General features: G+C 40.5%; 2 protein-coding genes across 2 annotated transcripts in view; one reads left to right on the top strand and one right to left on the bottom strand.

Annotated features, from left to right (window-relative positions):
• UBAC2 (UBA domain containing 2) overlaps positions 1-24,910 on the bottom strand; it is a 107,698-nt gene that overhangs the window by 76,113 nt on the left and 6,675 nt on the right. Inside the window, exons 2-4 of the mRNA XM_068423999.1 lie at positions 20,599-20,726; positions 14,196-14,315; positions 13,646-13,752 (exon numbers count right to left, since the gene is read on the bottom strand). Coding sequence (XP_068280100.1) covers positions 13,646-13,752; positions 14,196-14,315; positions 20,599-20,726 — 355 coding nt within the window. The remainder of the gene's footprint in view (positions 1-13,645; positions 13,753-14,195; positions 14,316-20,598; positions 20,727-24,910) is intronic.
• Positions 11,067-12,032, top strand: GPR18 (G protein-coupled receptor 18). The gene has a single exon (XM_068395551.1). It carries the CDS (start codon positions 11,067-11,069, stop codon positions 12,030-12,032), a length of 966 nt encoding a protein of 321 aa, XP_068251652.1.

Genomic DNA, 24,910 nt, shown 5'->3' on the forward strand with positions numbered 1-24,910 from the left:
GGGTTAGGGTTCAGAGAGACAGAAAGCCTACAGCTCCAGGGACACTGGGGCTGGGAAAGGCATGCCAAGGGGAGCACGGCACTGCACCAACATTGCTCCCACCACACGGTTCTAATCTGGGCCACCCGCGGTATTGGGGACCTGAGCCTGTGACTCAAAATCCCATTATCTTAGGGTTAGGCTTTAGGGAGCCACAAAGCCTACAGCTCTAGGGAAATTGGGGCTGGTAAAGGCATGCCAAGGTGAGCACGGCACTGCACCAACATTGCTCCCACCTAACCTTTCCAGGCTGGGGCATCCATACTGCTTGGGATCTCAGCGTCGGCCCCAAGATCACGATAGTCTTAGGTTTAGGGTTAGGGTTCAGAGAGCCACAAAGCCTACAGCTTCAGGGACACTGGGGCTGGGAAAGGCATGCCAAGGGGAGCATGGCACTGCACCAACATTGCTCCCACCACACCTTTCTAATCTGGGACCACCACGCTGATGGGGACCTCAGCCTCAGCCCCAAGATCCCATTACTCTTAGGGTTAGGGTGAGGGTTAAAAGAGACACAAAACCTACAGCTCCAGGGATACTGCGGCTGGGAAAGGCATTCCAAGGGAAGCACGGCACTGCACCAACATTGCTCCCTCCACACCTTTCTAATTTGGCCATGTTTTTTCTAGGGTAAATTCTGACTATACATAGTAAGGCAGTTTTCTCTTACAACTCAGAATTGTATCTTATTGTTCAAAAAGAAATGCAAGTGGGAGACCTGTATGACATGTAACTCTCTGAGCAAGAACAGAATTTGCAGTTCTACCACTACAGGGACGATCAAAGCTTCCACGCCATGTGGTACCTCCCTTCCATGCGGGATTCAAAGTGCTTTTCATTCTTCATAATCTGTTTTCCTGCACAACTGGCTAAGTAGTGCAGGTGTACAAAGGAATGACCTTGTTATACCTGTTTTCTGCTGTGCCAAAGATCTGTTGCTATGCTAGCTAAAGATCCGTAGATGGCAGCATTGATGCAGTAATTAATCTTCAACACAGCAGAGGTCAAAACATGTTTTACAAAACTGTTTCTTATTGGAGGCTAAGCCCCATTTTCAAATGTCAGAGATCTTAGCACTGAGAAGTAGAAGCGCTGGGCCAGGAACTGTCTGGCAGTAAAGAGAAGACAGATAGATCCAAGATCACTACTAAAAGATACTACGCCAAGCACTCACCCAGTAACTGACAATTTAGGCCCCCTGATCTTGGAAATAAACTGCATCATGTAGACAGTAATGAGCCCTGTGAGCCATGGGCTGCTGGTATATTTCTTACGATTACCTCCATATGCTGTCAAATTACAAAGACGAAGGAATACAGAGATTTCCAACATCCCACCATCTTTACGGCCCTTCCTTCCTCCACTGTACCTCATTCAAAACAAGCTTTGCACTCCCTCTCATTTCTGCTGTTTGGGTAAGTGTTATGAATTTGGTGGTCCATATCACCACAGAGCACAGAGCTCAGTTACAAGCAAATGAAAACAACATCTCAGATGTTTCGGGACAAAAATAAAAATGCATTGACAGCTAGTATGATTTGGAGGCAAAGGATGAAAATGGCAGAGAATACGAGGTATACAGGTCCAGTTCAGCTTCCCTGGCCCACCCTCTCTTAAAGCTATCTTTACCAACACAATGTCTACAAAAGGAAGACTGCTGCTTAAATTATTGAACTTCAAACCTATGCCCTCCTTTATTCTGCTAGGCTTCTTGTCACGATAAAGCTCAGGATTTTCAGCTCCTTCCCTTTGAAGTGCATGTGTGTGTGTTAAATATATATATATATATGTTGGTTAGAAAGTATGGAGTCCTCTGACAGGACCTAGCTCTGTACCTGCAAAGACAGTGACTTCTCTGAAATCATCTGCTCGCAGCCAGCTCTGCTGTCTTCCTTCGCCAGCTCACAGCACCAGCTGGCCTTGTCGCAGCGTTCAGGTGCACTGAGCATACTCACACTCTCGTTCTTCTCCGTTTCCCTCCAAGGACAGTGCTGAGCCTGCACACCAAGCAACCCTGCCCTGCAGAGATCCTAACTAACCAGATTCACTGCTACGTGGCAGGAACTGAGCTGCTTTGTCCTGTCTGGGTTATGCCAGCCCCATCCTGAATGCTCCCTCTCGTGTCAGCTCAACTCCGCCACAGCACACCAAGCTTCACAACCTCAACACATTATTGTGTTTGTTAATCTGTGCCAGAGACAGGTGGCACAGGCAGAACAACATCAGAAAACCGTCACTTCATCAAAGCAAGCTACCTGCCAGGGCTGGGCACCACACCAGGAATGTGGCACACAGCAAGGTGCCCTTGAATTTAAAGGACACCGCTTATTCTAATTCAAATACTTGCACAGCTCACTCTCACTTCAGATACTTTTGATTAAACACTTCACTGGCATGCTAAAGCATTATGTAGCAATTTTTAATTATTTCATTTCTGATTACTTATACTCAGGCTAGTAACTGAGCAGAGGTTGTCTAAGCTCCTGAACTCTGGAGGAGTCAAAATGATTTTCCGTACTTCTGCACTACACTTCATCAAAAGAATCTGAGTATAAGCAGCTTCCAATAAAGACATTTCTCTTGAAACATTAACTCTATCCCTGGGAGGCATATCAAGTTTCAGAAAAGTACTCCGATGCACCTGAGACTTTTAAGAGCAGTTTAATAGTAAAAATATCACATATCACATACTTAGTAAGGAAAGAGTACTTGAAAAAGCTCTCCTAGACACTTCCAAACTGGAACAACTAACTCATTGCACAGCTCCTGGCAATGCATACAGATTTTTAAACGAAAAGAAAAAAGCTGAGTATTCATGCAGGTTTTAAACAACTATGAAATATTTGTCATGAGAAATCCGTACCTTTTGGAAAAAAAAAAGCTGCTTCCCAACACAAGAGAACACAGGTAGAAAGTGAAACACAGACACAACATTTTAAGAAATATGCCAAAGGCAATGTGGGTTCATCAACAAGTATGGAGCTGTGTTGGTATTTGCCATGAGCTAATATTAGACTACATACATTCTGAGATGGCTGCTGCGTAACAAACCACTGTCTCTAGTCCACTACCCCACTCTCAGACATCTTAGAGATGCAACTTTCATTTCAATTAGTTTTTTGAAGTATTGCTTCTTTGATCAAAGGCTGACACTGCTGAACAGATGAACTGCAGGCACTGTATATTTTTAGGGTATTTAGTGACACAGGGTGCATCCTGGTTGTACAAGAGAAGGAGGGGAAAAAAAGCAAAAACCCCAGGAGAAACATGGAATGTCAATTTCACTATTGATTTTTTTTAAAAGGAGAAAATCAGGAACTCCTTCCTCAAACCATATCGAATTCTAGCAAAACACAGAAAAGAGAGCAAAATGTGATAGTAATTAGGACATGTCAGATACAGCTAAGTGGGCTGCAGTGCTCTTAAGCTGCTCTCTTTCCCATTACTTCAGCTCTGCTGCACACAGCATTTATACTCACTCGCAGGTTGAGGAGTGGGAGAGGAGGGATAGCTATGCCATGACGCAGCCTCTGAGTAACACGCTTATGGCAAAACTGGAAACAATTGCAGTAAGTTTATGCATTTAGTGCCATGACAGCTTTTAACCAGTAGTCTAGTCTTAAACCTTCACTACAGTACGACACAATATGGGAATAAAAAATCAAGCACAACTTCATCAAGGTTGAGAACAGTAACCCAAAACTGCATGTGAACTCACCCACAACAGCAAGCCAGTAAGTTAACAAACTGACACGTGGGAGAGTTGCTTCCTGCACCACTGGTGCACTGGAATGTGCAAGAAGCTTCAGTTCCTTCTTTTCAATATGTCCAAATGATGGAAAGTTTGGAAGGAGAAGAACACAAGCTCAAGCCTGCTCCTTACCTAACAGAAGTGGAGGGTGATCCTTCTGCCCCTCTGCATGCAGAACTCTGTATCAGCTGGGCAAAGCTTACATTACATAGTAAGTAGACAGGAAAAACATACTTTTCTGTACCATGACTAAACCACTGAAAGAGAAAGACCCAGCAATACATTACTCCTGCAAAAGCAACAGCATGAAGACAATCCCTTCAGTGCTGCACTTTCACATTGTTGCAAGGTATGGAGGTTGTTTCTGCTAAGGCTTACAACCAACCAGTTAGTGGAGGCCCCGTGACAGATCACATGTGCACTCTGCCTTAGCCTCACACATGAAGTACATTGGCTTAGCTTTTAACTACTCAAAAACGGTTTTAACACAACATAACACAACTAAAATGATCTCCTTTACTCTCTGAACTTCAGAATAGCAAAAAAAACAACCCTGGAGGGAACTGAGCATTTATTTCAGTAAAAGCTGGAGCGGTAGAAATACTCACCCATCTGAGGGAAACCAATGCAAGACACTTGTCTCTAGCTGATAAAACAGTACAGAAGGAGAAGAAAACAAAAACACAGTCAGGTGCTTCCTACAACAGGAACCGAGGCACCAGGGGAACGCGGCAGAGCAGAGCAGCCCACTGCCTCTCACAAACCACAGTTAGTGCAACTTTTCACTGGGGTGTTGACGTCCAAATGTTTATCACCCTGCAGCTGCAGCCAGCCTGAGCACCTAGACAAGAATTAGCACATGCTTGCTGGTCGTGCAAACACCTCTTTTCAGCACACTGCTGCCAGACAGAGCTGCCCCTCCACGCGCAGGGGGAAGGCCTGCCAGCCTGCCAGCAGCAGAGTGGTTCAGCTGCCTCTCCTCCACCAGGCAGGCTATGAAAAGCCTGAGTGAAAGCAGAACACAGACTGACACGTATGTGCTACAGCAAACCAAGTGGATGGCTAATGTGCCCGTGAACTCAACTGGGCTCCTGTTACCCACCTGTTTAAACTGCTAACTGACTGGATTCCAGCTGCCCTCACCAGGCATGACCTCCTCTGCAGGGTCAAGATGTCAGCCACCCTTCAGACAGAGACAGCTATAAAACCTCACCATTCCAACCCTTCCCCAAGAAGACAGCAAGCCAAGAGGCAGTTCACCACATATAGCTTTTCCGATCCCAGCCTCAACATCTGCCTGGTTTCCACCCAAATCCAGAATCACTTTCATACTCCCTCTTTAGCTAAGGGGGCACCATCTGTCCACTTGCTTGTTTGGGTACATTCACAGTGCAGTTCAGGTTGGAAGAGACCTCCGGACTTCTGGATGTGATTTTTCCCAAAATAAAGTACTCTTGCCTAGGAGAGTTCAAAAGCCTAGTTGTTCTCTTCCAGGAGCCACACATTCTTTTTTAAACCTTTTAAAAATATATGTATGTGTCACTGAATTTCAATGAGCTTTCACTAAGCTTGAAAACAGCATGAGTGACTCATCCTGCTGAAGCATGCTCCAGAGTTGTTTTGCTAATGATAATGACACTGAAGAATTTTCAACACTGATTAGTCCTTTTAAGATCCTCCTTAATCCTAAAATACTAAGCACTTTTTAATGGATTTATATTTTTATAGGATGGTCTGGGTAGGATTTGCAGCTCATTACATTTAACAGGTCTTTGGAATGATCACAAAAATTAAGTTTGGTATTAGTTCACCTAAACAGGAAAGACCAAATATTTAAAGATATTCTTAATCTACACACTGAAAACCATACCCAGGTCCCTCCCTGTGATTACCTCTCCCATCACACTGACTTATGCAAATACCTACGCACTACCACAAACCCATTCAACTGAGATAAATTACGTGCCTCCAGCAGAGAGTGTATTTTCCACAGAAGTCATTTTTAGCACTAAGGGAGGATCACCTACCTACGTTACTTTTACAGTCAGTGAAGAAAGATATCCCCCCAAACAAGCCTGATTCTGGCTACATCTGAACTGCAGGACTTTGTTGCTTCTGGCACCACGTGCACATCCTGGCAAATTCTTGACTGCATGCCAGGAGGAGACTGAAGTATTACTGTTCCCTTCGTTAACACACATCTCTTTGTTTCATTTGGGGGGAAAAAATGGAGGCCACAAGAGGTAACAAACTCTCCATAGTGTGCTTCAATGTCCCAAAGACTGATGGTCAGAGACCTGGAGCTAGCGAGCGCTCTACAGAGAATTTGGAATGATCTCCTTCTCTGAATGGCTCTTTCAAAGGCTGGATCTTTTCCAAGTTGTAAAAGAGAAAATGTAAGAAATTAGTCGTCTTTACCTATTAGCCTTTGCGAATACTCTTAATCCACCAAAGATGTCTGTTAAAAGTGACACAGTTCAGAGATTTTACTCCATTTTAATAAAGGCTAAAACTCCTCTTCATACAGCACTTTTCTGCAAAGCTCTTAAATAGGCATGCTATTATTTTATTTTATTATTTATTAATTATTATTTTATATTATTATTTGCTGTTGTGTTAATAAAATATGGTAAGTACAGGCATAAAGGAAGCTGTGTATTCAAGTGAATCAAACTTCTCATTTCAAACATAGCGAGTTTCTGTCACTTTCAGACTGACTACTATCCAAGGCAATATAAATAAAATGGGGATTTCCACAAAAAACAGGCTACACTCTACAGAAAATGCATTTACATTGTGCTTATTGGAAACTTTTCCATAACTAAGATGTGTATTTCTTGCAGATACCTTTGCATGTAAACATCAACCAAAAATATGCCTTCATTATACCACAAACTTTTTAAAATGCATTTTAAAAAGATATATAGTACAACAGCCCAGTTTGACCACACTGGAAATATTATAAAAGCTTGCCTGTTCAAAGGTACTAGAAGTATCAATTCACAGACACTGCATTTACGTGAAAATATTAGCAAGATACTCTTAAGTATGACCAATAAAAGCTATGAAGTAGCTAGATTGCGTCAGTGTTTCCTGCCTGCGCAGAGGAGCTATTTCAGCTAAGTGAAGGTGAGCAGAGAAGAGGAAGTCTAAACTTTCTACAGATTTGGGGCTATGAAAGGAGCATCTCTGAAGAAACTTTGTAGTGCACAAAAGGTGAGTAACAATCCATTATGTTACACTAACAAAGTAACTTGGATGTTTATGTATATTGCTAAGATAGACTTCTTTCTTCAGAAGCTGAACACAGGCATTTATTCTAGAGCAAATGAAAAGAAATTTGATTCTTTAATGCACTTTCAAAGTATCAGCAGCGTTCTATAAATAACATTTAAAGCAAAAAGATTGATTTGTAAAAGCACAGTACCACAAATACCGTTGTTCAGGATTTTAACAATAAATTTTAAAATATGCAATAACTAAAAGCATTGGTACATAAGTTATCACCAAAGGAAAAATGTTTGTTTTCATTAAACTAAAACCAGGAGAAGATGTTGTTGCTTAATCTCTCTATGCTTCACCGAAAGCCATGTTCTCCTCAGGGAAATGTGAGCAAATGTAAGGGACATTTACAGAAAAAAAATAGGGGACTAGGAACAGAGATGATACACACACATTCCTTTAAATGGAGTCACTGTTGCCTAACTCATAGTAAGAATCTGGAGGAAAATATTTAATTCTGGTTTTCTTCTTGTACACAGCACCTAGGTGGGCTTCACAATTCACATTAGACATTAAGGACCTCAGCTATCATAAAAATTAAAAGATTGATAAAACATGCAGGCCAACATCAGAGCAATCATTCAGAATTAACACAGACATCTAGAAACCAGTGACTCCAGGGGCTCTTCAGCAAGCGCTTTAATCAATACCAGTAAGTGTTCCCATCATGAAGAATGGCAACTAGGGCAAAACCATCCACTCAGAGGCTCCCAAAGATCTGCTTGGGCTGACTTGGGAGATATCAACCTGAACTCCATGCAGACAAGTACTGATGAAAAAGCAGAACATCTGCATTCATGTATAAATGCAGATAGGTAACTACACACTTAAAAAAAATCTCATTATTTTTTACCTACATAAATGTTAAATTTTAGATTCTTAAAAATTAAATTTAGGAGAAATATCTAATTATAACACTGACATGCATTTAAACCCACAAAGTTTGGAAACAGTGTCTTGAACAACTAAACAAAAAAAAACCACACCCCTTTTGTTACGGGAGGTCCATTCTTTGATATATCTCAAAACTGGCACAAACTTGAAATAACCGCAAACAAGGCATGGAACCACAGGTTTTCTCGATAGGAGCTCATGCCAGATTCAGTTTCCTCTCTTCCCATCAACATCAGCCTGCTGGTTATTTCGGTAACGGGACCTGACCAGAAACTATTACAGTCACTGCCAGTCCAAAGAAGAGAAAAGCAAAACCAAAACCAAAATCCATGCTGTTTATTAACATTAATCTATAAAAAGCGTATTATTCTACTTATCCTATACATCACTACTCAATTCACCTGCCAAATCAGTCATGATCTTAAGATAGGTAGTTATGTACTATGCCATACACAACCACTAGCAAGAGAGAAAAATACAGAACAAAAGAGAAAGAAACACTTTAAATGTTTGGGGGTGGGGTGTGTTAAGCAATATTTGGACAATTTTATGCAACAGTAATGAAAGTGGTACAGTGTGCCACATAATATTTCAACTGTGTTACAAGCACGTGCTACAAAAATTCTTTCAAGCATATGCCATCTACCTTTCAATACGGTCTGCTATCACTCTTTATTTTTTTCTTTTTAGCGTTCTTTGCACAATGAGATATTTTAGAGGCATTCATACAGATGCCCTCCAAACCTCTTTTTGTCAGTATTATATGCATAGCTTTTCCCATACAAAACATAAATTCTGTTACATGTTCTGACATCATCTGATCAGAAAACACACCTTTTTGTTTTGTACAGCTAAAGAAAATCTTTGAGACAATAGTTTAGGGCTAGGTATTTGTATGCATAACTTTTTTTATATTTGTAACCTGGAGAATCGTAAGAAAACTGTAAGAAGCACAATAAGAAAATGTGCTCAGGGTGAGAATGATTTAATAGGTCATACTTAATTTAGTTACTCCATGGATACTCTTCTCAAAAGCAGCTGACATTTGCCAGTGTTGAACCAGGATGCTAGATTAATAAATACTGGTTCAATCCACTATGTATTCCTGCACCACTGGAAAAAGTACCTGGTAACATTACAGTGAAAGCATAAACCAGACGAGCAATAACAATAAGCTTTTCTGTAATGCATTCTCCACTTTTGGAGATAAAACACACAGGAACTATGCACTCATCTGCTCTTGAGAACAGTTTTGGTGCCTAACTGATACTGCAGAAGTTACTTGGCTGGCTCTCACAAGTGGGAAGATCAGGCAAACAACTAACTCTTTCCTCCTCCTCTTCACAAAGCTGCCACAGGGCTGGGTAAAAGGCCAAACAAGAGGAACCCTCCCATGCAGAGTCATGAAACTGTGACCACAGCAAGAGCCAAGAAAGCGGGGGATGCAGGTTAACCAAAGCACCCATGCAAACACCAGGTAAGGTCTGCCATCCTCAAATGGCTCCATAGTAAACCAGGGGATAATCTCTTTCAGTTCTCATCACCTGAGTCTGCATAATGACATGTCAGTTGTCCAGTTCCTATGACCAAGAAGCTGAGAGAAGCAACACAACTGTGCTCTGGAGCAGCTGGCTACCAGCCAGCAACTTTCCCCCAAAAAATACTGTTCATACAGGCCCTGGTCGGAGACTACCCTGCTTCCTATCTTTTTACTTTTTAAAATAGGAAGTCTATCAATCTATTAATCTCATTCATATGTCAGGTGGTTGGTTCTGATGCATTGGGATTAAATACTGTATTAGAAGCTATGTAGCTATTAAGATACTTTTTTAGTGTCTCTTATGAGCAACAGCATGCACCTATTTTGGGAGATAAGTAGTTCCCACACAGATAAAATGCAAAGTCAATACTTGACTTTGCATATCCAAATGTCTCTACATGCCATGCTCAATTATTTCTTTTCAGAATTAATTTTAGTCATTAATTTTTCAACAGGGACAACTTGAAGAAATATTTTCTTTAGAAAATCATAGAATCATAGAATGGTTTGGGTTGGAAGGGACCTTTAAAGGTCATCTAGTTCAACCCCCCTGCAGTAAGCAGGGACATCTTCAACCAGATCAGGTTGCTCAGAGCCCCATCCAACCTGACCTTGAATGTTTCCAGGGATGGGACATCTACAACCTCTCTGGGCAACCTGTTCCAGTGTTTCATCACCCTCATGGTAAAAATTTTCTTCCTTGTATCTAGTCTAAATCTACCCTCTTTTAGTTTAAAACCATTACCCCTTGTTCTATTGCAATAGACCTTGCTAAAAAGTTTGTCCCTATCTTTCTTATAAGCCCCCTTCAATTACTGAAAGGCTGCAATAAGGTCTCCCCGAAGCCTTCTCTTCTCCAGGCTGAACAACCCCAAATCTCTCAGCCTGTCTTCATAGGAGAGGTGCTCCAGCCCTCTCATCATCTTCATGGCCCTCCTCTGGACCCACTCCAACAGCTCCATGTCCTTCTTATGTTGGGGGCCCCAGAGCTGGACGCACTACTCCAGGTGGGGTCTCACGAGAGTGGAGTAGAGGGGGAGAATCACCTCCCTTGACCTGCTAGCCACACTTCTTTTGGTGCAGCCCAGGATACAGTTGTCCTTCTGGGCTGCGAGCACACATTGCTGGCTCATGTCCAGCTTTTCATCCACCAAAATAGCTCTCTTACCACAATTACAGCTGTTTCAATTTGATTATCAGCTACCAAAGCACACTCAAAGTAGCTGGTCAATCTTGACTTTTTGATTCCTTATATAAGAAATCTCCTAAGTAATTCAAAATATTTAATTAAAACTAGCTTATAAATACTATTTCTCACAAGTCTGACAGTACTGTTACTTCCTTCAGAGCACAATCATGTATTTGTAGTCAGAAAAAGCAACAAAGCTAGCACATTTTCAAAGCCAAACAATACAATCTCATCACTAAACCCCATCCTACAACAATCTTCTTGTTTGTTTTTAAAAAAGTTTTTATTTGACTGAGAATAACTTCTCACATTTTATCTATCTTTTAGGGTATTTATGGAGCGCAACAACTATTCCTAAATTCAATTAAAATATGACGCCTGGAAATCACCACCCTGAAGAATACAGGATTGCATCGCTTGTCTTCTACACTTTTGTATTTACAGTGGGATTGTTGGTGAATGCCACTGCACTGTGGGTTTTCAGCTGCACTACCAAGAAGAGAACAACTATAACTGTATATATGATGAATGTGGCATTACTTGACATAATTTTTATATTTTCCTTGCCTTTTCGGATAATCTACCATGGGAAAGAAACATGGCCTTTTGGAGATACATTCTGTCGGATTATCAGTGCTTTCACTATATTTTATCCAGCCATTGCTCTATGGTTGCTCACTTTTATAAGCGTAGACAGATTTATGGCTATTGTCCAGCCCAAACATGTCAAAGAACTAAAAAATACAAAAAAAGCTGTGCTGGCTTGCACTGGAATCTGGGTAATGACCCTCGCAACAACATCCCCATTGCTGTTTCTACAATCTGATCCAGACAAAGCCTCGAATTTCACCACCTGCATGAAAATGCTTGATATCATCCATTTAAAGGAAGTAAATACACTGAACTTCTCTCGCTTGATTTTTTTCTTTTTGATTCCCTTGTTTATTATGATGGGGTGTTACCTAGTCATTATTTACAATTTTATCCGTGGCAAGACTTCCAAGCTGAAGCCTAAGGCCAAGGAGAGATCTGTAAGAATTATAGTTACTCTGATTGCTCAAGTACTCATCTGCTTTGTACCCTTCCACATCTGCTTCGCCTTCCTGATGTTGCAGGATGAAGATACAATTTACAATCCCTGGGCAGCCTTTACCACCTTTCTCATGAATCTCAGTACATGCTTGGATGTTATACTGTACTATATTGTTTCCAAACAATTTCAGGCAAGAGTCATCAGCGTAATCCTTTACCGCAATTACCTTCGAAGTGTGCGCAGGAAAAGTTTTCGAACTGGAAGTGTAAGATCACTCAGTAATATGAACAGTGAAATGATATAAAAAGACAGAAAAAATGTCAGGGGACTTTTATAGTGTACGTGATTCTTTTTCCGAATTCTAGCATTGTTACTACACTGAAGAATGTTCTAGCCAGAAGTAACAGATATTTTTGTTGCACTGTAAATATGAGAAAAGCAGAATAATAATTGCACCTCTTTATACTTGCTCAACAGCTTTTGTAAATCTGAAATGAACTAAAACCTATTATCAGTGTTAAATTTTCTGACACTTTTGTCATCTCAAAAGATTGTGGATCTTGCCAGACATGAAAAAGCGACTACTAGTATAATAAAGCAGACAACACTGAAGAATTATGATGCAATGTATATATTAATCTCTTATATTTGCACAGCCAAATGCTCCTGAAAATACTGTATATCCCACACTTCTAAAATTAGCTTCGTTCTCTCAAGATCAATGTGTTAGCATGACTTAAAGAGAAAGCATATGTAGCTAACACCTATATTTCATTCACCTAAAAATTTCTTTGATGCAGATTTCTTTATAACTGACAACATTCTGCAGTCATAGATAAAAATCCCATCAAAAGGCATAACACTCATACTGTTCCATTAGTTCCCTGCGTGAGTGATGTGCACAATTATTACATCCTACTCTTGCACAAATTATCTTTTTACACAGATGAAAATACTGAGTTTGCCCAGACACACTAGCAGCTTATGTCCCAGCAACAAACTTCAAGGTAGCAAACACGACGAATAACTGCAGTACAGCCCAAGCTTTCAACTCCTTTTGAATACTCACACACTACAAAAAATACATCTTTATAATGTCAAATACATGCTTTTTCTTTCTTACTAAATTAGCCTTTAGCTACTTTCAAGAGACACATTTAAAAAGCTCAGTATGGTGTTTAGTATTAAAAATCCAAGAGCTTTTATTATTACCTCAGAGCGTGCGACACATGGAAACTCCAGTCTGTCTGAGGCTGATCTCACCTGCCAGAAGCTTAACCACAAAGGCTCTGCAAGCTCTACAGTTCTACTGTAACATGTACAACTCTTATTAAGTGCAGAAATCTCAAATATAGCTTATGTGAAACTGAACCACTAAATACCTTAAAGCTTTAAGAACTTCAGATGCAAGCACTAAATGGAATAACATGCTCTAGCACTCAATTTTTGAAACACCAACATACAAAATACCAGCATGAAATGCATACAACTGCATACGCATTTAAAAGCGAACATAAAGATATGAATTACAGCTGTGCTACCTCTGTGATTTAAGAAAGAAATCAGCACCAACCTGATTTCAGTTTTTAGGTTTACTGAATTGAACAAAACCAAATATGGCGATAATTTGTGCACTGCAAGCTGTGTTTCAATCATAGTGACAGCAGAAAAGGGACTAACAGAATGGAAAGTAATCATTATATGGATAAATTATAAATTAATTAACCACAGATCACAACTAGGAAATGAATGTTTGAAAATATAATAGTTGAGCCAAGAACCTTTACACTGTAATTCAAAAGAGGATTAAATTTAATTTCAAGGGTTCCATGAAGAAAGTTTTTTTAAATTAAAATCTGCACAAAACAATCCCTTGAAACTATATCTAAAATAACCAATCCATTAGGAGCTACTTACAAACCAGAAGGCAAGCTGTTGATGGTGATGCCAAATATATACTGAGCGATTTCTACAAGGACAAGATCAAATAAAGCTGAGAGCATCCAAGCACCCAGTAAAAAGGACTGGAAAGAAAAAATTTAATTTGAATTAATTCAACAGTTAAAACCCAAGTTTTTAATGTATCTCTAAATAAAAGAAAAAATAAGAAAACTACTATACTAGTTCAATTAAGACAAACAGAATCTTTAGCACAACATAATTCTAGATCTACATGTCTAGATGCTGAAGAATGAAGAGTTAAGATTTGTTACCAAAATTAAATTCTATGGGTCTGATAACTTTCAACTGATATAGCTGCAAACTTTAATTAGAATAATCCACTGATTGAAAGCTATTATAAATATAAATTTAGATTTATGGAAACCAATTTCTCTTTAAAACCTTGTAACATCTATTTCTATACAAAAATATTAGTAATAAAACTGCAATATTAATCCAAGACTACAAGATTCTAAACGACATAGAAAAGAGTTTCTGTTAAAAAAAAAATGTAACTGGAACTTACGGAAAATTTTCTGCTGCCGTATCTTCTTTCAAATATTCTAAAGTTGTAAATGAGCAGACAGCTGCAGAATGTGTCTTTCAGATCAAGACATATTGTTCTCCCACATACAAGTCTCCAAATCTAGAAGGTTAAAGATCATCATGTTAAGTCTCTCTTCCTTCAAGGAAATTCTTTACAGAATTTGTGCTCAGAGTGAGTATAATACTGAAATCAGTAACAGAAATGCAGTACATTTAAGGAGGGAAATAGAGCAGAATGTTGTGGAGAGTTCAAGAAGTTTGTTTAAAAATAAAGTATTTTCAAGGAAGAGGTCTACCTGTTAGAATAAATCTACAATCGCTGGCTCATGTTCAACTTGGTCTCCTCTAGGACCCCCACAGCCTTTTTTGTAAAGCTGATTTCCAGCTGGTCAGCCCCCAGCTTGTACAGGTGCATGGGGTTACTCATCTCCAGGGGCAGGACTTCGCATTTGCCTTTGCTGAACTTCATGAGGTTCCTGTTGACACTTTTCTCCCCTCTGAATGGCAGCAGAACTAACTGGGGTATCAACTACTCATCCGAGCTTTACATCATCCACAGGCACGTTGAGAGACACTCTGTCCTGCTGTCCAGGTTATGAATGAAGACACTAAACAGTATTGGCCCCCATATCCATCCATGGTGTACACCACTAACAACGGGCCTCCAGCTGGACTTTGTGCCACTGATCACAACCCTGTGAGCCCTGCATTTCAGCCATGTTTCAATCCACTTCACTGCTCACTTATCTAATCTGTACTTCATCACTTTGTCTGAGAATGTTATGGGAGACAGTGTAAAAACCTATATTAAGGTCAAAATAAACAACATCCACTTCCCTCCCCTCCCCCACCAAGACAGTCATCTACCTCATCATAGAAGGCTATCAGGTTAGTCAAACAAGATTTCCGTTTCATAAATCTGTGCTGACTACATTATTGTTCTTTGTGTGTCTGAAAATGATTTCTAGGAGGACTTGTTTCATCACCTTCCCAGAGATTCAGACGATGATGACTGGCCTGTAGTTTCCAAATCTCCTTTCTTGCTTTTCCTGAAGATAGGAATGACATCTGCTTTCTTCCAGTCTTCAGGAACCTTCCTTGATCGCAATGACCTTTCAGAGATAATCCAGAGTGGCCTCACAATGACACAAGCCAACTCCTTCAAAACTCGTGGGTGTATACCATCAGGTCCCATGAACTTGCGTATGTCCAGTTAGTTTAAATGTTCCCTAGCCTGATCCTCCTTCACTGACTTTAAGCCTTTGTTGTTCCAGACTTCACAGTGATCTCAGGGGCCTCGGACTGCTGAAAACAAGTCTTACTAGTAAAGAACCGAGGCAATACAAGCACTGGATACCTCGGCCTTTTCCATGTCTTCTGTCTCCAGGTCCCCATTCCCATACAGCAGCCAGCCCACATTTTCCTTAGTCTTCCTTTTGAAGACTTCCTGTAGAAGCCCTTCTTGATGCCCTTCACGTCCTTTGTCAGATTCAACTGCAGGTGGGCTTTGGCTTTCCTACTGCATCCCTGCATGCTCAGACAGTGTCTCCATATTCCTCCCAGGTCACTTGATCTCCTTCTGCCATTTGTGTGCTTCATTTTTACGTTTGGGGTTAGTCAGGAGCTCCTCATTCATCCATGCAAGCCTCCTGACAACTATGCTTGACTTCCTGCACACTGGATGAGCCATTCTTGAGCTTGGATGACAGGATCCTTGAAAACCAACCAGATCTGCTGGTACAGTCTTTTTTTCCAGAACCATAGCCCATACGAGTCTTCCAAGCAGATCCCTGAACAGCCCAAAGTCCACTCTCCTGAAGTCCAGGGTTGCAATCCTGCAATTTGCCTTGTTCCCTCCTCTCAGGACCCTGAACTTCACCATCTTATGGTCACTGCAACCAAGGCTGCTCCTGATTTTTACATGCCCAACTAGTTCTTCTTCCTTGTTTGTAAGTATGAAGTCCAGACACAACATCTCCCCTCATTAGCTCCTTGATCATCTGTGTTAGGAAGTTACTATCAATGCATTCCAAAAACCTCCTGTGCTGCTTCTGCCCTGCTGTGTTGCCTTCCCAGCACATATCAGCATGGTTAAAGCCCTCCATGAGGGCCAGGGCCTGAAATCGTGGGCCTTCTTCCAAGTGTTTGAAGACGGCCTCATATACTTTTTCATGATCAGGTGGCCTGTAGCAAACACCACCACCAAAGCTGCCTTTGCTGGTCTGCCCTCTAATTCTGACCCATAAACTCTCAACTTCCTTATGTTCCAAGACAAAGCTCTGTGCAGTCCTGCTGCTCTTTCACATAAAGAGCAATTCCCCTCCTTGCCTATCCTTCCTAAAGAGCTTGTGTCTGCCTGTGGCAGCACTCCTATCATGTGAGCTAACCCACCACATCTCCGTGACCCCAATGAGATATAGCCCTGTAACGGCATATGATCTTTAATTCCTCTTATGTGTTCCCTACGTAGCACACACTGGTGTACAGACACTTCAGAGAGGCACCCAGTCACGCTGATTTCCCAGAAAATGTATGGGAGTGTTCCACATAATGCTGTCCCATAGGCACTTCCTTATTTAACTGCATACACTTGAAGTAGGTCCTCTTCAGTCCTGTTTTGTTGATTACAAGATTCCTTCTGTTCACATCACCCCGTACCCTTTGCCGGCTAGCCCAGGCCACTGCCTCCTCTCTTGATTGTGGGTTGTCATCTCCCTCCTGTGTTGTTCCTGTCTTAAAGTTCTCCTCACCAGGCTGGCCTGCCTGTTAGCAAAGATGCTTTTGTCCCACTTGGTCAGGCAGATCCCATCTCTTCCAAGTAGTCCCCAACCCTCAGAGAGGGTCCCATGGGCACAAAACCCAAAACTCCATTGCTGACATCAGCTGTGCAACCAATTATGACCCACAGGATCTGTCCACTTCACTTCGGTTGCCTGCTCCCAGCCACCTTTGTGTCCTGCATGTTTTGAGAAATGGCTTCTAAAAAGATTTGCTCCATGACCTTCCCAGGGATGAAAGTATGGCTGAGTGGCCTGGTAGACAGGTGTGATGTTTGCCTTTCTCCAGTGATCAAGTACCTCCACCAATTGCCATGACCTTCCAATGATGCTAGAGAAAGGTCTCACAATCACATTTCTGGCTCCTTTGGCACCCTCAGAGGCATCCCATCTGGTCCCCTTAACTTTGTGTGTATAGTTAGGCTAAGTGATTCCTAACTCTATTTTTCTCAACGGTGGATACTGCTTCACTCCCACAGGCTCTGCAAGGAGGCTTAGGGACCTTGGAGGCCTGAAGGCAAAACATACTAGTACAAATACATCTGCCTGAATACCTTAGCCTTTTGCGTATCCCTTGTCACCTAGGTCCCTTGCCACAATGAGAGCACTCTCCTTAAGCCTTTGTTTTGCTGCAGATGTACTTACAGAAACCTTCTGTGCTGTCCTTCATCTCCCTCGCTAGTTTCCAGCTCAGCTTTGGCTCTCCCAGCTCCCTTTCCTAAGCCGCAGCCTGCCAGGCATTCTCCCCTCCGTGGAAGTCCAAGTGGCAACCTGCTACCTAAGCCTTAAGTTTCTCAAGGTCTTTAGGCCTCTAACTTCCCTGGCATATCAAAGGACTGAACAAGAAGAAAGGAGTGGGACCTCACCGTTCTAGCTGTCCCATGTCAACATGCCCAGTGTTAAAAACTAGCCAGTAGCTTGAGTACTACCCCTCCTCAAGTCCAAACTGGCAGGGCTGTGACCTTGCAGCTGAACATTTCATGACACACATTAACTGAACAGCCCTCGCACAGGCTAAGCAACGCTTCTCAATCTAATTGCGCTTGACTTCAGCCAGCCTAAAAAAATACATAGGTCTAAAGTAATCAAGATCTTAATTTTACACACAGTGTCTTCACTGCTCTTGAGGGTCCCCTTTACACAGACAAAGGTCTTTTAGTTCTGGACAGTACATATTTTGCCTTCCAAATCAAACACACTCTTCTTCAACTGCACGCTTTATTTCCTATGCTCTCTACCAGCTTTAACAAGTGTTAATATCCAATACCCAAAATGTCTGTTCAGCCTCAGGAAAAATTCCATTCCATGAAACTCGTCCCCGCACATGAATTTATTCTAAACAATGTTTCTTTTAAGTGTTCTCATTTAAATAGTAGCATCAGACAGGAATTAAATGATCTGCTCTCCCTGATCTCAGAGGTATACAATTATATAGTGTATAGCTTACTCCAAAGGCTATGACAATAAATGAAACAACAATTTCAGGAAAGAAAAAACTCAAACCCACAAATTCCCCAAAGCATCACAATAAAAGTATCATAGCTTCTACAGATACTTGCAAATGTTTATGCTTAAGTAAAGATGGTTTCTTTGAATAAAACACAGCTACTACTGGTTTTCAGCAGATCAAACAAATGGAAAGACAGGACTCTTCTAAAGACAAACTGCAACTCAAATAAGCAAACAAAACCCAAACCCACAAAATTTCCATTTAAACTTGAATAGTTTCTCAGACTTTCTCCTCCCCCTCCCCAAACACTTGGTTGTAACACTTTTAAAAGGCAGACATTAACTTACGCATAGCATTAGCAAGACACTTGGAAAATATGAGCAGTGCTCTTGCAAAGTTGCAATCTACATCATTACAATAAAGCTCTTGCTCTTGACAAGAAAGATCACAGAGAGCGCAACAGCACAGAGTATCACTAGCTAGGTCTAATAATCTTTTAAGGCTTATAGGCTACAGTCGGCATCCTCAAAGACATTAAGTTGACTACGTACTTTTTTTTGATGTAACTGTAAAACATGTGGGGTAAGATAATTACAGAGGCATTTGCTGACCCTTCTCTGTTGAGCAGTAATATGCCATTTCCAAAAAAGAAAAAATATCCAACAAATCCCCAAAAAATTATCTAATCACTTCTAAGTGCACTGTTTCAACAATTACAACTGATACTAGAGGATTCTTAATTAAGCTGAGAACAAAACCTTACAAGGTGCAATACCTAAAAGATAAAAGTATCTCAGTTTGAACTGGGAATAATTCAGCAGATTACTGAGGAGCATGACAAACTCCCCCATGACTTGGAATCTTCAAATTAGAAGCAGCAGGCTTCTAATTTGCAACAGGCAAATTTTAGTTTCCCACAACTAACTACAACAGAAGTTACAGAGTGAAAGTTATGGCCTCTGTTATTAAAATACATAATATATAATCAGAGTATGAGATCACAATAGCCCTCTGTCCTGGTTTGGCCTAAACCAGGCCGATTTTCCTTTCAGTGATTTTTACTTTCAGCTAAGTCTCCTCTAACTAACTGCATGTTTTTGCAGACAGTGTCTGCTTCCAGGACTGATAACGCTCGAAGTTTGTAGTTATCACTGAGGCACCGGTAGGGATGTTGTGCAGAAAGGCTCTTGCTGTACTTATTCTTGAGAGAAACCAAGGTCACTGCTGAATTCCTCATTGCTTACGAGTGAAGAGCCGAAGGGGGGTTGCAGCTGCAGTGGGAAGCAGACAGGGCAGGTGACCCAAAATTGACCAACGAGGGTATTCCATCCCATACACGTCATTCTCGGTATAAAGTGGGGGGATCACGAGGGTCTCGCTCTCTTTCTGCTATGGCCGGTGTCCAGGGAGGACTCCGTCTGTTTTCCTGCTGCCCCCGATCCCGATCCGTGCGTTCCTGAATCCAGCTCTCGACCGTCGCTAGGCCCAGGCTGGGCCTTCCCGGAGCCTGCCCTGCAGTGCCGGTGGTGACGTGGCTGACTTCAGGGGAGCTCAATCTTGGTTTTGTATATATATTTGTATATATTTGATTATTTCTATTATTATTATTATTCTTTTTTTTTTCATTATTATAGTTTATTAAAACTGTTTTAATTTTCCAACCCAGAAGTCTCTCTCCCTTTTCCCTTTTCCTTTCCCTCTGGGGGGAGGGGGGGGGGGGGATAACAGAGGGCATCTGCCGCAGGTTTAATCGCCAGCCCAGCTTTAAACCGTGACACCCTCTTCAGCCTCGAAAACTAAGCACAATAAGATAGGGACATTCACATCAAAATACTTCTATTATTACATGGGTTAAATCACACTTCATTTGCATCAAGCTTCCAAATCCCAGTGGCTGGAAGGAAAAATGATACAAACCAAATCATTTCCCAGACAAAAGAAAGACGTGAAAAGCTATGTTGACAGTTTCAGATCTGTTTTTCTCACTTTTTCCAAAAAGTGGTGCACTGGGATGACATAAAAAAAGGTAAGAACAAGCTGGTCTAAAACAGTGAACAAAGGGAAAGAACCAGAGGAGAAACAGACTGGGAAAAAAAACCACACATAGAAGAGCATAGTTTGCAGTCTCTTTCCACACAAAATGAACTGACTCTTACCTGAAAATCCTCTTTTATAGCTTGTAGGTTATAGGCAAAGAACTTCTGATAATGTTGGAAGAGCAGAGTCAATAGAATCGAGATGGCACTTGGGACTAATAACAGACTCTTTGACAAAGGCGCTTTATCTTAAAAGACAAAAAACCAAACAAACAAAAAGTCATTTTAGAGAAAAATCTCTCATGTTTAAAAAATGACATATTTAAACAGGTGATTGGAAAATGTAATAGCAGTGACACTACCTTGACTTTATCTCAACACTTTCCCAAGTTCTCAACAACTTGCAAATAGATAAGAAAACCAAACCAACCAAAGGAAGTCTTCAGAGATATTAATAACAGTTAAATATTAATCAGATATTTTGTTTTCAACATTCTCTCATGAAATTAATTGTTTGGCTATAATTAAACCTAAGCTCCCTGCACCTATAGAGGTCGTGCCCTCCCTATGCAGACCTTCTAAGGTTCAACCATGTTTCAGGAAATAAAACAATCACTCTTTTTTTGCTAGCAAAATGTACATGCACATCTAGTTAAAACAAATACCTGTTTCCTTTGCATTAGGGATTAAGATTAGCTTTTATTCTAGAGGCTATGAAGCAGGAGCTACCTGAATAAGTGTCGTGAATAAACTGACTTTCTCTTCATCATGCTTGGATCCACCGTTCAAGGAAACATATCTATGTTAATTTACATGACATTCATCTTCCATTCAATTATTACAATTACTAATAAAGAAATTAATAAAATCAGGACGTTTGTGAAATCAGAACTTCTTTCCTCCTAGTAGCATGACTTCCAGAAAGGACACTCAGAAGAAAGCAAGCAAAGAACAGAGAATGCAATACGCATTTCCTAAAAATCACCAAGTGGAACACCCAGCAAGAGTATACCCAGCAATTCATCCTAAGATGTTGGTGTAGTTGATGCAACAAAACACAAACTCTTACCCAACAATTCAAGCCAATACGGAAACTCTGAAATATTATTTCTTCTATGACTTTTCCCCTTTTCACACCTGCAACTTCAATCACATTTACTTCCTTCCCAAACATCCCAGTTACAGCACAGAACCTACTAATTTTCAGATAACTGCTTTTTTGCAGGGTATTATGAAATCTGTACATCTGTTGTCATTATTCTTAGACAACAAAAGGAGCTATAAGACTACTTGAAAAGTACTAATGGGAAGTAAAGAGCAGAAGCACAGGAAGAACAAAACTGCATTAAAAAAGTGTAATACAGGGAATATTTAGTACCTATCCAGATAAACTGACTACCATAAATGGTTCTGTCAACATCTGCTGCACATTAGAAGAGTGAACTGCTAGAAAGGGAAGCTGGTAACAGGCACCAAAGCCAAGATTTTAATCATGGCACAATCCCACTGTCATCGAAAATACGGTTCTTACTACTTAATTTAAGCACAATCCTCATCCAAGTACTAACTGAGACATCAAGAAGACCTTTGATGGGCACTGTTAGCTGCTCTCTATTCACATCACATTGAAGTCTGCAGTCTTCTGACATTCACCATGTGAAGAAAACATCTCTTCCTATGTGTACTGCAATGTAAACTTGTACTTAAAACTATTGTTTCAGTCCACAATCTATACCTTTGAGTTCATTATTTACAGACTCACTTTCCTTACTCCATTTAAGCAATTAATGCCTTAAAGAACTATCCTTTTATAGAAATTAGGCAGTGACTTGGATTGAGACGGGAAGACATTACTCTGCTAACCATAACCTCTATTTTTATGATTAGATTTTCTGTGTGAGACATATCCGGAGAGCAGAAAGCCTGGCTGATTTTTTTTTAGTGTAAGAAAACTATCCACCTTTCTATTTAATATCTTTCTTTGGATTTTTTTTCTCTCCAAATATAAGGTCTACAGTCTTTAGACATCCATTTTTTAAATTATTCATTTCTCTGATTTAGTTGAATGCTTCAAAAAAGTCTGAAGCCATCTGGAACTGCCTGAAAGTTACTCTGCACACAAGGCACACACGTATTCACTTGAAACCTCAGGCAATGCTCCCTTAGTTAACTTAACTTAGTTAAATTAACATTTCTTAATGTGAAAAGGTCAGTTTTATAACCAGCATACGACAGATATTTGAAAGTACAGCCTAAATCAGAACAATAGTAGTAGTCACAACAGGAGACATTTCTGAACCAAAGTTTGATAAGACTTGTTATTTTACTATCAAATACAATTACATTATTTCATGAGTTTAAATCAATTTTTACAAGAACTCATTAATCCTATAATACTTTTCACATAAGGATCACATTACCACAAAAAACATGACAAGTAAATCACTAAATTTCCCACCGTGACTATATATTTCTATACAGGTTTAATATTTCTATTTAGATTTTACTGTAATTTTCATATCATTAGATCATTTTTACATTACAGGTAATACACACTTGAAATACTTTATCCTATCAAGTTCATTCCTAATTTGAATGCATTCAAAAATAACCAACCAACAGAACCTTATCTGTTTTCTCCAGAAGTGTGAAAACATGTTTTTATTACGAGTCTCCTTTTAGCCTTCAGCTTAGACACTTTAAACCTTGTTATAGAGGAAAAGTACTTATTTTTAAGCACATTACCAAGTAAAAAACCACAGAAGTAACTAACCCATTAATGTGACAGTCACCCACAGGGAACATCACATGAGTAACAGAAACTTCTACTCTCAAGCTCCTCAAAATGTCATCATGGTTGATAAGCTTATTCTTGTCCAGTTAACTTGAGAAAGATTAACCCCTCCAGATAAATAATGCATCTCCTGAAATGTTTTTTACCAAATGTTTCACCGTACAAGGCAGTAGCTTGCTTTACCACTCAATAGCATATAGATCCTTATCAAGGACTGCTATGAGGTCAGCAGTGAAGGAGCAACCCTCCCACTGCTGTGGAATGTCTCAACCAGTAAGACCAAAAATGAGTAACAATACCAGATACTGCCCAATCAGGCATTCTGACATCCAAGTCAAATTCCTTACTTAGAATGTAAAGGTAAAATTTAGAAAGCAAAATTCTAGTCCAATGGATTTGCAACTGTGTGCAGGATGGAAACATGTACTACCAACCTACCGGGGTACCAGTGTCTACGGGCAGCATCAATGTAAATGTGCAAAAGGAAGAGAAAAACACAGTGCCTCTACACCACGTAAAGAAAGTAGAACGAAAGGATAAACTCTCATTTTGACCCTGAAGAGTTAAAATACATCAAATACTATCTTCAAAGACCTGGGAATAAATTTCCAACCCCAAAGTACTCTTTAAGTGGCTATTCTTTCAAACAACAGGCAGTAATAGCACTGGTGCTGCAACACACATCTAAGTGAACAGAGAAATTTTGTAATAACCAGCAGAACATGCCCACGCTATGATGAAGAGCAAAGAACTAGCTTTCACTACAAATCTTTGCTTCCCCTTGGTGCAATGGAGAAGTTCTCCCCAAAACTACCCTCATAATCTCACAAGCAAATGTCCCAACCTTTGTGCTACCACCGTGCAATGTGAAGCTGATCCTAAAATGCAACATGAATGAGAAAACCATCTCTAAGGCTCGACATTCCACCCTTGCCCTCATTACAAAGCCCACAAATCCTCTTCTTCCACAACCTACTACTTTTCTGGCTGCCAGTACCACTTTCAGAGAGTTAAGGAATAGATGTGTCCCTCCGTCACAAACAGAAGGGGAGGTTTACGGCACAACTGCTCAGGTTGCTCAGCTTCCGAAGCCACCATTGCACTAATGAGAAGAATATGAAAGTTGTGGTAGCAGCAACAGCTCTAGTTTTTGAAATGATTTCCTGTTCCCTGCCTGTTCACCACTCACAGGTGAAGAAACACAGCAGATGAGCATGTCAAAACAGGCAGCCAGACCAAGCTATACTTTCAGAAGGGCTTTTCTGGGAACAACTTCACCCCCTGTATTTCTATTCTGGGCAGGAGACTCAAGCATTGACTTGAGAGAGGACCTCACTGGCAATGCCAGCTCATGAGCAGTGGCTGCAGAAGCTCAAATTAGCTCAGGACATCTTTTGTGGGGACCCCTACTGAGCTTACATCACAGCTGCAGACGAAATATGCTGTGTGACTTTTTTTTTTTCCACTATCATCTGCAAACTTCCCAAACTCAGCTGCTATGAGGCAGACATGCCCCTTTCATACAGACAAATTCACTGCTAGAGGCTACTATAATGGCACGAAATACGCATAAACCATTTTTTAATGCTGATACAAAATATCTATGAGTCTTTTAAACGATAACTGATGAACACTTGA

Source organism: Nyctibius grandis, chromosome 2 (genome assembly GCF_013368605.1).
Source record: "Nyctibius grandis isolate bNycGra1 chromosome 2, bNycGra1.pri, whole genome shotgun sequence".
Taxonomy (NCBI): Eukaryota; Metazoa; Chordata; class Aves; order Nyctibiiformes; family Nyctibiidae; genus Nyctibius; species Nyctibius grandis.